This window comes from Cherax quadricarinatus, chromosome 15 (genome assembly GCF_038502225.1).
Source record: "Cherax quadricarinatus isolate ZL_2023a chromosome 15, ASM3850222v1, whole genome shotgun sequence".
NCBI classification, from domain to species: Eukaryota; Metazoa; Arthropoda; class Malacostraca; order Decapoda; family Parastacidae; genus Cherax; species Cherax quadricarinatus.
The window spans coordinates 46,084,277-46,098,813 of record NC_091306.1 but is presented as its reverse complement, the minus strand read 5'-3'; the positions used below and the strand labels follow the sequence as shown (position 1 = coordinate 46,098,813).

General features: G+C 44.6%; 1 protein-coding gene across 1 annotated transcript in view; it reads left to right on the top strand.

Annotated features, from left to right (window-relative positions):
* The window catches only part of LOC128703348 (uncharacterized), a 605,694-nt gene that overhangs the window by 76,739 nt on the left and 514,418 nt on the right, over positions 1 to 14,537 (top strand). The window contains exon 2 of the mRNA XM_070085337.1: positions 3,596 to 4,525. Within this exon, the coding sequence (XP_069941438.1) occupies positions 3,634 to 4,525 (892 nt within the window). The 5' untranslated portion in view covers positions 3,596 to 3,633. The remainder of the gene's footprint in view (positions 1 to 3,595; positions 4,526 to 14,537) is intronic.

Below are 14,537 nucleotides of genomic sequence, written 5' to 3'. Positions count from 1 at the left end.
GATTAATAAAGTTAACATATCTAAACTTACACAACCTAAAATCAAGGCGAAGCTTCTTTTGAAGACATTCTATCAGACATGTTCATTTTTCCACTATAATCAACCTCGTGAAGTCCAAGATCTTTCCTTAATTCATGGTATATCTTAACGAATCTTTAATGACAGTTGTGTTGTAATTAAGTAATTAAGGAAAGATCCTGGACTTCACCTTACGAAACAAATTAATGTAATGGTAATTATGGACAAGGTAGATTATAGTGGAAAAATGAACATGTTATTAGAAGACGGGGTAACTTACCTGCCTCTTAATAACACCAACCTTGTAAGTAGGATACAAGAGTGATGAAATTTTGCAGTTGAAAGCGGCATACACAACCTGAAGCCATTGCCGGCTGCAGTGATCTCTGGCTAACCTGTGCTGGTTCAATGGTTCAAGGTAGATTATAGTGGAAAAATGAACACCAACCTTGTAAGTAGGATACAAGAGTGATGAAATTTTGCAGTTGCTCAGAGGAGGTATTACAGGTGTCCCTCAAGGGGGATCTTTAAGAGGCTGCCTGAATTCCTTTCCAGTGTGACTGTAAATGAGACACTTATGCAACATATGGGAATCTTTATTGAGTAAACGTTACGCCACACAGTGGCTTCATCAGTCCAATACAAATCAGAAGGGTGTAAGGAGAGGAGGAGTTTGAGGTAATCAATCCCTCAGCCTGGAGTCGATGTGTTCAGTCCATCAATGTTGTAGAAAGTGCAGCAGAGGGCCAATAAAGATTACATATATTGTATAAGTGTCTCAGTCTTCAACTTGTCGGTTTGTTTTAAACCATTTATCACACACTTTGTAAATGGTCCAAATCGGACCGAAACGTCGTGGTAAGCTCCTCTCTTCCATGTGCAGGTTATTTGTGTATTGTTCCAGTTACGGTATTGTGCCTTTTTCTTCTTTCTTTTCCCTTTTCTGTTTTCTTTTTCTAATTTTTCGATTTTATTTTGCTCATAACGAAACAACGACTCATCAAATTTCCTTCAAATTTACGACACTTGTGTATAGCAACGGGGATCAAATTCTTGATAGAAATGATGTTAATGTAGCCAATGACCAAACTTTTTGATTCCGTTCCCAGGGGTCAACGCCCCCGCTGCTCGATCTGAGACCAGGCCTCATGGTGGATCAGGGTCTGATCAACCAGGCTGTTAATGCTAGTCGCACGCAAACTGACGTACGAACCACAGCCCGGTTGGTCAGGTACTGACCTTAGGTGCCTGTCTAATTCCTTCTTGAAGACAGAATCTTCAAATGGATCGGATAACTTCCAAAACTTTCAGAAACGTAACTTCAAACGTTGAAAAATGACGCTCAAAAATTCGACGTCGGTGGAGAATAAAATTCAACGGAGCAGCAACAGATCTGACGATTTTGTGTGTAAAATAGTGTGAATTTTTTATTCCCGTTAAATCGCAATTGTGAATTTTTAATTTACCACTTCTGAACAACTCCATTATTTAGTGGCTGATGCGTCTTAGTGCCGGGATCGTACCTGTTAAGCTTCGTTTGCGTGCTGGCAAACTTATTGATGTATTAAAATTGGAAAAAAAAAAAAAATTGAATCGTTGGAATCAGTGACATAACTGGAGAATGACTCATCCAGCTGTGTATATTTCCGTTTGCCAATTATATTAAGCTCTAATTCCTTGGATCAAGATCTCCTTTCCATCATGAGGGTATCCCGCAATGAGGGAACTCAGGAGAGTCGTTCCAAGATACGAGTTGAAAAATGATTCTCCTTATATTTTAGCGACTTGTGTGTGTGTGTGTGTGTGTGTGTGTGTGTGTGTGTGTGTGTGTGTGTGTGTGTGTGTGTGTGTGTGTGTGTGTGTGTGTGGTCTCTCATTGAGGCGTTGCGTTCTTCTGTTAACTTCGCCTTTCTTTATTCTTTACCAGTCATTATTGGTTATTACAAACACATGTGGAAGTCTAATGGCCTGTAGCACCTGGTCGTAAATAAGTCAGCAGGTAAACATACTTAACAGGGCAAGCGATGGGTAATGTAAATAAGCAGGAGTCGATTCTTTACCCGTGTATTCCCTCACCACAAAATATAAGAGAGAGAGAGAGAGAGAGAGAGAGAGAGAGAGAGAGAGAGAGAGAGAGAGAGAGAGAGAGAGAGAGAGAGAGACAGACAGACAGACAGACAGACAGACAGACAGACAGACAGACAGAGTGAGTATAACAAGTTTGGAATGGTACAAGTGAGAGCCAGTATAAGCACAGTGGACACGGCCACAGACGGTGGAATTCTACCGGTTCTGCTCAGTGCGTCGAAGACTTTTGCAGAATTCGAAGGCTTTCACTTGACTGGTTGTTTTGAGTTCGTAATAAACATGGCAGTGGGGCTCCAGAACTACTACACTCTGAGCTGCTAGTTCACTGCTTGAGAGGGCATGGAACAATGGGTGTGTGCCACACGTCGATTAAAATGTAACAAACTTGGTACACGCCACATTGGTGTTCTCTTTTTTCTTTTTTTTTCTTGTCAAGTTGCAGTCCACCGGACTGATCTTGTGTGTTTGGTATGGTTATACGTTCGTCGAGATTTGTACGTTCTGTGATTGTGTGCGTTCGAAGAGGTTATGTGTTCATCAAGATTTGTACATAAATAGCCAGCTCATAGGAGAGAGAGGTGTTTACGACGACATTTCTGTCCGACTTGGACCATTTACAGAGTCACAGTGTGACTTTATAAGTGGTCCAAGTCTGACCGAATCGTCGTCGTAAGCTTCTCTCTCCAATGTGTAGGTTATTTGGGTATTGTTCCAGTGACGGTATTCTACTGTTTTTGTTCTTTATCAAGATTTGTACTTTAAGTAAGCTTGCGCGTTCGGTAAGGTTTTGTGTTGCATCAGCTTTGGTGTTCAATAAAACTGTGCGTTTGGCGGGGCTGTGCATTAACGAAGGTTGCGCATTTAGAGTTTGTGTTCTGATAACCAGTAAGTTAGGAGAGGTTGTACGTTTGACAAGTGGTCATAGATGATGTGATTGACAGATGATCAGAGCTGATAGGATTGCCAATAGGTTAGGGATTATGTGGTTGTCAGATAGTACTTATGCGACTGACAGGTAATCAGGGCTTATGTGACTGACAAGTCGTAGGAGGTTGTTGTGACTGATAGATATACATAGCAATGTGTTTGATGGTTGACTAAAGACGATGCGAATGACAGAGAAAATTGCTAATACAGAATAGATAAATGACACTGAAATGCAATATTAACACTTCAGCATTCAGTACCAGAGAAACAAATACAAAATATGCGATTGGGGAAATATACCTTTAGGTGGATATAAAAACACGTCACGCAGATTGACGTTTCGCTCAGGACTGAGCTAAATTACTGGAAAAGCTAATGCTGAAGTCTACTGAAAAGTGTCTTCAAGATTTTATTTATGAACCTAAGGTAACCTCCAGATAAGTGGATACTTTCCACTTTGCATTTCTTCACGTCAAAATGGGCTGCATAATCTGTTAAAAATTATAATTGATATTGAAGTATTAAATAGACGTTCCTTTGTCATTGCTATGTTTCCTTGCAGGCTGGGATGTGACTCCTACCGTGTACCACCTGAGCGGGATGGATGGGGCATCAGGGACCCTATCAATGACCACTCCTGAAGCCGTGTGGATACCAGGTCACCAGGGTTGCCTGGGACCAGGAGGAGTCTACGGCAGCGATGTGTCAGGTAAAGATGTGACAGATGGAGGCACAGGGTCTGTTGTGCCCAGTGAGAAGTGGATGTACCAGGCCAATATCTTCACTCACATGCCTGTTAAATTTCCTAAGAGCAAGTGCTTCACTCACATTGCTGCTGGCACTTGCTACGATAATGATCAGTCGCTTCTTGGCAGTGGTGGCATCCTGGCGCTTCCGGAGGGTAATAAACAGCCAGTTTATGACACTAGTGTCAAGACCCCTCCAGAGAGCCAAGAATGCTCAGTATATGGCAGTAATAACGGATTGGCACTTCCTAAGGATGCTTGGTCCTGCTCCTGGGAGAGATGTAGCGAGAGAGAGGAGCACCAGCGTCGCTCTGTGTATTTTAAACCATTGCTCCACAGTGTGTGTCGTCCAAACAGTGAACAAACAATATCAGTGAAAACCAAATTTACCAAAAATAATTGTTATAAGACAAAGAGTTTGCTTTATCACACATCGGAATACTTTTGTGCACCCACAAACTGCACCAGAAGAGATTTAAGAGCAAATTCACAAAACAGTGTAAAAACGTGCTTTAGGTTACCTGTGGGTTATTTGAAGCTACGATTGCCTATAGTAACAAGTAAACTGGATATGGGAGCGGTTTTAGTAGTGATTGGGGTGGTGGCAATGGTAGTAAGCTGCTGCGAGGCCTTGCCCACCTTGCCTCAGGCCTTGCCTACCCTTCACCAGGCCTTGCCCACCCAGCCTCCAAACCCCCAGTCCAATGCCTCCAGCATATCCCAGGAAACAGAGGCACTTAGGAGAGGTAAGTAATATTTTCTTGTCATTGGCTGCTGAACAGGCAATGTATTATTAGAGGTAATAATATCAAATAAGAACCTTCGTTGATAGAATGAGGAGTCCTTCAAGGATGTATCTAGGGTTTCCTGCTCTTCTTCTTCGTAAATGATAAGCCAGGGATTTCCATTTAAGACCTATTAACTCCGTGGGGTCTGCGACATATAACTTGTGTTAACACCAATTCTAGGTAACAACTCGGAAGCTCACATAAAAACAATGTTGAAGTCATTGATATATTGCAGATCCTGAATATTTCTAATGACTTTACTCTAGTAAGATTTGACGCTTCTGCATTGTTTACCTGTGTCCAAGTACATGATCTGTTATCCTATCTTGAAGAAGAATTAGATGGGTTTTCCCTTGTCGTTTCCCAGGCACATTATTATTGAGTTGACCAAGTTGTGTGTAGTGGATTACAGGTTCATGTTTGAGGGAAAGTATTATGTCCAAAGGTAAGGAATGGCTATGAGAAATCCATTGTCTTCCCTATTAAATAATAATTATATGGAGATTTTTTTTAGACTGTTGAAAGATATCCCGTCTCATGAAGCCAGGTGGTTCAGATATGTAGATGACATTCCATGCTTATGGCCGACCTCTATGGATCTGGTTACATTTTAAGGGAGATTTAACTCACTCGTCTATTAAATTCACATTGAAGAAAGAAGTGGACTTTAAACTCACCTTCTTAGATGTTTTAATACACCGGGCTGATAGAAATTTAAAAATTCATACTATATTAGGAAGGCCACTAATGCTTGCTCCTACTTTCATTAATACTCCAGCCAAGAAACACGAGTAACAAGGAGTTTCATTTCTAAAAACTTTTCGAGTGTGCAGCCCTGAGTTTCTTGATGGGGCATTACGAAAAACTTTGAAATTTCAGGAAAACTACGTTACACCGAGGAGTTTGTAGAAGCGGCTTTGTTAGCAGTTAGAAAGACTTATTATAGAACCGAACCCAAGATAACCCCCTCAGATTAAGAATGTTATAGTTCCCCCATACAATGAGAATTTATCTTTCCTTCCGAATACCCTAAAAAGATTTAATATACAGGTCGTCTTTAAGAATTCACAGCCAGTTAAAAGCATGTTGACCAAGAATTCCCATGACAAATTGTGTAGGTAACCTATCCCATGTAGGACAGACAAGTAAACCAGACTTGATGCTAGGTTAGCACAACACCGATACTCAATCCGAACAGCACAAGAATCCAATGCCATATTTAGCCACACGTGGGCTTGAAATAACCCTGCAAAATGGTCGGAAGCCGGATTTCTAGTTCCCAGTTCATCTTGGCTGGAAAAAAATATCTTAGAATTGATAATTATAAAACATGATAACCTTTCACTATATAATAATAGCTTATTTTGTTCAAACTTTATTCATTTATAATTGAAGGTAATGTACATAACCTTAAATCGGATTCTTATATGAACGTTCTGTGCTGTTTTAAATGCCGTAATTCTTTGTGCATAAACTGAAGTTAACTTAAGCACAAAATTGATGTTTTGGTATGTGCATGTCTTCCCACTCTTTATGTTGGACCATTGTCTGCTAAAGCATTGCGTTTTTTCATAATTTTTATAGAGCCAAGGTAGCTAAAATTGGGGTGTGCCCCTGTTTGGGCTCTTATGGAATGAGTTAGGGGCCATCCCCTTCGTTTTTATGCGAATTAACCTACCGTCCATCCTCTTTAATTCCCATTTTCTGGTTAGACAATAATTGTAAAGCAGTATTTACTGTTTATTACTCTGCTTGTTGCTTAGATCAAAGTGATTAACCACCTGGAGATCTGTAGATGAATATTTCATTGTTAATTAGACAGAATGTAATTGAGAAATTCCAACAACTTTGGAAGTTCCCATAACATTGAATAAACTTTTCCACAAAAAATTACAGAAAAATACATTCTTATTTGCCAGAAAGAAATATTTTTGTTTGAAAACAGTAACTTCCAATTTCCTGTTAAATATATTTGATTTAGGTGATTTGTAGACAGCCTGTACTGTCAGAGCACACAGCCTAGCCGTCTGCTCTGACTAGTTCATATTTCGCGGCATTCAGTGCTGCCCTCTGTAGGCCTACCTAGGTCGGTGGGACGCACAGTCCACCCTCGCTCACTCCCGCCTCGACCGACTTGTCGTACACAAGTACTCCCCCTCCACGGACTGGCTTGCGGTCACTTCCTCACACTGCCCGTTGTGTACTCACTCCTACCCGATTAAAGCCAATCTAGTCCACGGCCGTATCATTGCTACCTACGCTACCTTCATCGGCACTAAACCGCTGTTCAGCAGCAAGAACAGCAATAACAGTGGTGACAGCGGAGTCAGCGGCATTGTGAGCCTCTTCAGGGTGGAGGGGATCGGTCGACACCAGTCAACATCATCCGTCGTCATCCAACGCACCTGCTAGCCTAAAGAGTTATCTGCTACTCCCAGCGTCTTGACGGGACCCGAGATAGATCTTCGTCCTAGATTTTTCCCACAAAATCTGGACATAGGCATCACGGCGTCATCTCCAGCTGTAGCAGTCACGTGTTCACCTCATCACCCTCTCTACAGCCCTTCAACACTCTCCAGCACCATTCTCCTGCCTCCTACAGCGTCCCTACGCCCTTCTCAGCTACAAGAAGTAGAGGTGAGGTCGTTTAGGGTGTTGGCTTCGTGTGGCTCCACGAGTGACCACGAGGCAGCTCTGGAGGTTGGTTTATACCCTAATCAGCGTGTAAACACACCAGCCCTCTATACAGCCTTATCTGCTAGGCAAAGACGTCCTTCTCGCCGTCCATGTGTGTTGTGTTCTTCCCAGTTCCTCCAAGAAGTTCTACCTGGCTTAACCACGTGGGAACCCAGTTGGCTTAGCCCCTAAGCCAGCAAAGTTCAGCGTCTACAACAGCTCGTGACTCATCATAGTGTCTACAACTACTCAGTGCCTACGTATCTCCAGCCAGTGCAGTTTTTTTTTTTGTGTTGCCCAGTTTAAATTTTTTTTTTTCCCTTTCCCTTGCTGTTTTATTCCCAGTTCTTCACCAGTTCTGTTTTCCCCAGTGATTTGTTACAGTAAAACTTACTCGTCCCAGTTCAAAGTTTCACTTAAGCTTGTTTTTAGCACGTTCGAGTAGTGCAGTAAATGTTTTGTTCTCCGTGTGCTGAAGCCGCAGTCAGTCAGCGCGCCCAGACACGCTTGCCAGTGTAAACAACCAACACCAGCTGTGGTTCACGCCGGGTATCCACGTTCTTCTAATATCTTATACCTCCACAGAGTTACTCCGGTCCTTCCTGTTCTTCCCAAGTCCATTCTGATAATTTTTTCTACGACATTGAAGCCCCATAGCAGTATACAAATGCTACGAGGCGTGTAGTGTTACTAGAGCACCCGTACCTTCGTCCATCTGCACTCAAAGTTAAGTAAACAGTGACTTACCTAGCATTTCCTAATATTTTGTGACATTATTTAACTGTCCTGCACCAATACAGTTAGTTACTGAAGCCATACTTCAGTAAATTGTTCAGTGTCATCAGTGCACATTTTGCCATTTACCTACAGCTTATTAAATTTTGTAAATTTATTTTTGCACTCCTACATTTTAAATTCCAGTTTTTTTATTCTGCTTCTTGCACCTCAGTTATTGATTTAAATTGTTCAGTGTTAACCATTTATACAATTTACCTCTCACATACAGTTTTCATGTAATTCCTGTGTGCTGTTATTTTTTTTAGTTGCACCTGCAAGTTAGCCACAGATTGTTGACACCCCTGCACTGTTTTGTTTGTTAGCTTTTTTTTTTTCTTTTAATAAGTGTAATCTTCAAGTACTTAAGTATTAGTATATTCTACCTGCAGTGATACAATCTGTGCCTAGCCCATTAAATTTTTTTTTTCTGTTCCCCCATTTATTTTGCTCTACATATATTCTATGTTTTATCAGTGAATATTCACCTATGTGCATTGCATTTTGCTATTTTATATACCCAAGTCATTGAGTGTATTTTTGGGAACCTGCTTATTTACCATTAATTACCAAAATTCCTTGTGAAGTTAATTAGTTTTGACCTTGAGATTGTGCAAATTTTTCTTTTTGCCAGTGTACACCCTGCTAACACCAGTTAACCTTTGCTATATTCTTGAATTTAATAATTTGCATTTTTATTAATTTTATTTTGTGTGCAATATAGCAATTCTGGACAGTGTATTTTTTTTTTCTGTGAGTTTTGGCACTATTCCATACTCTGATATCCTTTTTGTGCCAACTTCCCTTGTGCAAGTGAATTACCCCTTTTTTTTTTGCATTTCAATTTGCAACTGTTAGCACCCGCAATCTTTTTAAACTGTGCTTGCAGCACAGTTTAGTGTTGTGTAGTACCTGATTTATTTTAATTTTGTGCAATTTTTGCTACCAGTGTTACAGTTCAGCTCCTTTTCATAAATTTTGTTGCCAGATTCCTGGTGAAATTATTGACTATCCTTAGCTTCATTTTGTGCATTTCCCTGTAGTACATTCACTTGCATACATCTCTTATTTTGTGTTCAGAGTGCACCACTATTTCCCTTTTTATTGTTGTTTTGCTCAAATTATTTCTATCACTAAGCAGTTTACCGAGTACTGTGGTGCTGAGTTCTCTTTGACTCTGTTTTGAATTGTAGCCAGTGCATACCATTTCTTGCTCTGACCTGTTTACCATCCTCGTGACCTACTTGCATTTCAACAATTGACGTCATGACTAAGACACGCAGTGGCCATGCCGTTAGTCCAGATCCTGTTGGTGCCAGCAATGGTGCCGCAGCCAGCGTGAACACGCGGCAGGGCATCGAAGCCCCAGCGACAGTTGGTCAACTTGTGGCTCAAGCCTCGACCACCAGTGGGCCGGCTCATCGTCAATACCTGACCCTTATTTTTGACGGTCGTGCAAATAGTTTAGAGCCATGGCTGCAGTCAGTCGAGGCGACTGTTCAGGCTCTATTTGATAGCCCAACGGATACACAGTACATTCGTGCTGCTGTTGCAGCAGTGGATCTCACCCAGGGTGATATAGGTGCCTTTGTGCAGCTCAAGCGCGTTTGTAAGATTCAGTCTTGGGGTGAACTTAAGGAGGAATTTAGGCGTTATTTTCGGCGTAGTCGCCAACGCCATTACATTGACATCGTTACCAGCGTCTTAGCCGAATGTCAATACCGGCACGAAAGCCCCCTGGCTTGCGTTTGCCGGTTCGAGCAAGCCGCCACGGACTTTACTGATGCCGTCAACTCCACTAAGTGGGCGGATGGTGATGGCCGTATGGCTATTAAAGACATCATCCCCATGCTGGCTGTCGGCATCATGCGGAGGGATTCCGCCCCTAACCTCTGGGCTGCCATTGATGCGCTAGGACTCGGCCCTCAGCACGACGTCCTGGGTGCATATGACGCCATCGACTCGCTCAAGCCGCCTTCCGAGCAAGGCAAGGTTTGCCGCTTTGCGGATGATCCCCTACCCATCCTTCCAGCGCCGTCCACAGTGACCCCGCGGTCGTAGCCGGAAGTCACTTTTGCTGCTGCTGTCAGACAGCCAGCCCACAAAGTTTCTAACCCCAGTCCCACTAATACGCGCCTAAGTAAAAATAGCGACCACAGTAACAACAGTCGGTCTTATACAAAAAGGCAGTCATCGACTTCCTGGGTCAGGGCGAAACGTCGCCAGCAGACACCACCCCCAACCTCACCCGCTAAGCGTGTAGTGACTTGTTTCAACTGTGGCAAACGTGGGCACTACCGATCTGAGTGTTACAAACTTAAGTCCCCGCAAAGTAACCGTCACCGTCCCCATGCCCAGTCTCGCGAGGGAATCTGTGTTTACCACAATACTTCCAGTCATACCTCCCATGAGTGTAACAAGCTGCGAAGTATGCTGACAGCTGAGTGGAGCAAGCAGTCGTCGCGCAATGCACATGCTCGTAGAAGCCCTTCCACTAGTTCGGGGGAAGAGGCGCGTCCGCAAAACCAGCGAAAGACGTAGTAACCCTGTCGGAGTCGCTGTATTCCGTCCCTGTCCGCAATGCATTCGCCGCCCTGGGCAGTGATACGCTTGCCGACAGTGAGGAAATCGAGTGTCTTGACGTTGTTGCTGAGACTCGTACCGTACCTTCCAGGTCGAGCCTCGTCAACAAGTGTCGAGCCTCGAGCAGCTGTGACTCCGGGGACCTCGTCGGCCTGTCATGCCTTCATGTTCGGTATGACAACCCATGTGGACCGCTCATCGAGTCCACTGTCCACAATAAGCCTGTTCAGCTTTTCCTAGACACAGGTTCGGTGGTTAACATTGTCCGCTCCACCTTTTTCCGAGACATTGGCCTTCACGCGGCCATGTTGACAGAGCCGTCTGCCATTCAGACCTTGAGAGGAGTCTCAGGTAAACCGCTGACGGTTCGCGGTCGCACAACGCTAGAATTTGTGGTCCAGGGTCACAAGCTGTCCGCAAAATTCTTAGTCGTAGATGGTATTGTTTTCCATGGTGACCTGCTCATAGGGTTCAAAACCATGGCAGATCTTAGGATCCGTTTAGATCCAGCTGAGTGGAAAGCGGAATTCAACGGAGTGGATGTGCCCTTCTGGGGCGTGCGCTTAGGATCCACTACGTGCTACTCTGTCTCAGAGTATGCACAGTGCCTAGAATCGTTGGAAACCGGTGGTTTCCATAGCACATTCTCCCCGGGGTCGGTCTCTCGTCCTGATCGACCTCGTAGTAGAGCTCGTTGCCCATCACCTCCTGGCCATCAGCGCATAGTTACCAGTGAAACCCAGTCTGGGGACGCCCAGTCTAACCTTCACTCTAACTCTGACGCTGTTGTAGAGACCAGCAGTTGTCAAGCCGCAGTATCCCTGTCGGCAGGCGACTGTCTGACTCGTGTCATGGCATCAGCGAGCAGAGTTACTGCTTGTACAAAGTATGACGTCACTTTGTCAGCTAACTCGCTCACTCCTGTTACGGTGTACGTGAGCAGAGCTTTTGAAGGAGACCATGTGCTGGTTGACAACGACACATGCCGAGTCAAGGGCCTCTCCCTTGAACCATCCTTGCACACAGTGCAACGTGGTAAGTTGCAAGTCCTTGTTGTCAACATGCATAGTCGAGAATTTCCCCTGCGGAAGAATACCTCACTTGTCGACCTTGTCAGATTCCCTCTCCCGGTGAGAGTGGAGGGTGAAGCCCCAGCTGACTTCCTTGTGAGTGCAGTTCTCCCAGGCGAGTCTGCTGCTGACTCTTCCAACACCCGGCCAGTGCAGGAAGATGATCTAGCTTTGACAGACTATCCTGAAGAGGTCCCAAAACTTCTCCAGGTTCTCAATCGTGCACGTTCTGCAGTTGCACTAGATGGTGAGTCAATGGGTTTGACCCCACTGATCTCTCACCGTATTCCGCTTGACAAAGGTACTAAACCCATTTATGTACCTGCGTATCGCCTGCCACATGCGCAAAGAGTCTTCGCCGAAGAACTCATTACACGGATGCTCCGTGATGGAGTTATTGAGGAGTCCACTTCCCCGTGGAATGCTCCCCTTATTCTGGTTCCCAAGAAAGACGGAACCTGGCGTCCTGTTATCGATTACAGGAAACTGAATGCATGTACCATCCCAGACCGTTTTCCATTGCCAGTTCTGAACGACCTGTTGCAGAACATCGGCGATAATAAGGTCTTTTCAACTCTTGATCTTCTTCAAGGGTTCTGGCAGATCCCCCTCGATGATGAGAGTAGAGAGTTGACAGCTTTCTCTACTCCAACTGGTCATTACCAGTTCAGGAGGATGCCCTTCGGCTTGCGCGGAAGCCCAATCACGTTTAGTCGTTTGATGACGACAATTTTCCGTACCCTCCTAGGTGGCACGCTCATGGTCTACCTGGATGATCTCATAGTCATGTCGCAAGATGTCCCGTCACATCTTGAGAAACTTGACAGGGTATTGGACAGGCTAGCTCAGGCAAATCTTAAGGTAAAGCTCTCCAAATGTCATTTCCTCCGGAAGGAAATAAAATTTCTGGGTCACGTAGTAACTCAGAATGGCATAAAGACGGACGAGTCTAAAATCTCGGCCGTGCAGAAATTCCCCAGACCCATGACGGCGGATGCAGTCCGGTCCTTCATAGGCCTGGCGGGTTTCTACCGCACCTTTATCGCAGGTTTCTCCACCATTGCGGCACCCCTGACACGCTTACTCAAGAAGGATGCCCCTTTTGAGTGGACGTGCGATCAGGAACGAGCTTTTGTCATTCTTAAGAACAAGTTAACATCAGCCCCAACCCTTAGATTCCCTGATTTCACCAAGGCATTTACCTTGACGACTGATGCCAGCAAAGTTGGCATCGGTGCAGTCTTGTCACAGGAATCTAATGGTAAGCAACAGCCTATTGCCTATGCTAGCCGTGTTCTTACTAAAGCAGAAGTCAATTATTCAGTGACAGAGCTAGAAGCTTTAGCCATTGTATGGGCCCTGAGTCATTTTCGGGATATCATCTATCATTATCCTATCAAGATTTATACAGATCATTTACCCTTATTGGCCCTTTTTGCAAATAAGAACCTCTCGGGAAAGCATGCTCGGTGGTCGCTCACGTTCAATGACTACAACCCTGAAATTTGCTATGTCCCAGGTAAGCAAAATGTTGTAGCTGACGCCCTGTCGAGACATATAGCATTCGTGAGTGTCGGCAATTCGTTCTCTGTTGAGGATCTCGAGAGAGCCCAACGACAGGACCCTGTGTGGTCTCCAGTCCTTCGTTTCCTTACCAAGGAGGACGTTGACTTACAGGTCAAGTCTCCCGTTCCACTGAAGGATTTAGTGGTCAACCAAGGAGTACTGTGCCGTGTTGCACAGCTGGTGGACCCCGGCAGAACCGTATACCAACTGGTGATACCAGAGTCCATGATACCAGCTACTCTTAGGTTGATCCACAATGTCCCAGGTGTAGCGCACCCCGGGAAGGACCGCAGTATCAAACAGGCACGAATGAAATATTTCTGGCCTAAGATGGCATCGGACATTGCCAAGCATGTACACCAGTGTGTTGTCTGCCTACAGCACAAGGGTACCATTACAGGTCCTAACCCCATTCTAAAGTATCCCATTACAAAGGAGCCCTGGGAGAGAACTTCTGTCGACCTGTTGACGAACTTCTCGACCTCGGAGAAGGGAAATAAGCACCTGCTTGTAATGGTAGATAACTTGACACGGTACAGTGAATTAGTACCCATCCCTGATAAAACCGCGGAAACGGTCGCTAGTGCTTTCCGTGAGGATGTTGTTCTTCGTCATACTTGCCCACGTGTCCTTCTGTCAGACAATGGGTCTGAGTTTATAAATGGCATAATGCAGGATCTTTGCTCCAGATTCAACATTCATCAAGCGCCAGTAGCTCCACGCCACCCTGCGAGTAATGGTCTTGCTGAACGTACAAATCGCAAAGTCCTGGAGGTGCTCAGAGTAACCGTTAACCCAAGTTGTACTACATGGGATGAGGCTATCCCAGATGTTCAGTGTACATTAAATTCCTCCCTCAACAGCTCGATCGGTGAGACACCTCATTTTGCTTTGTATGGTTATGACAAGCGCTTACCATATGAAATTCTGTTTACTCCACCTAGACCTACTTACGATACTGATAACCCCAGTGTAGTAAAGATGAGGACAACGCAGCTTGTCTTCCAGCGGGTACGAGAGAACCTTATGAAAGCTACTGATAGGTTCACGTCTGAGCGCAATGCCCGCGCCAAGGAAAGCAAAGTGGAACCAGGTTGCAAAGTTATGTTGCTCAACCCAGTGCAGACCCCAGGTATGCACAAACTTGTCCCAAAGTTTGTGGGTCCTTACCGTGTCCTACGACAGCTCCGTGGCAATAAGTTCGAGGTGAGGGAGATTGCTACGGGAACTATCAAGGAAGCCCACCTTGATCACATGAAGTATGTGGACCATATGCAGGCCGAAGTAGAGCTGGAGGCGCG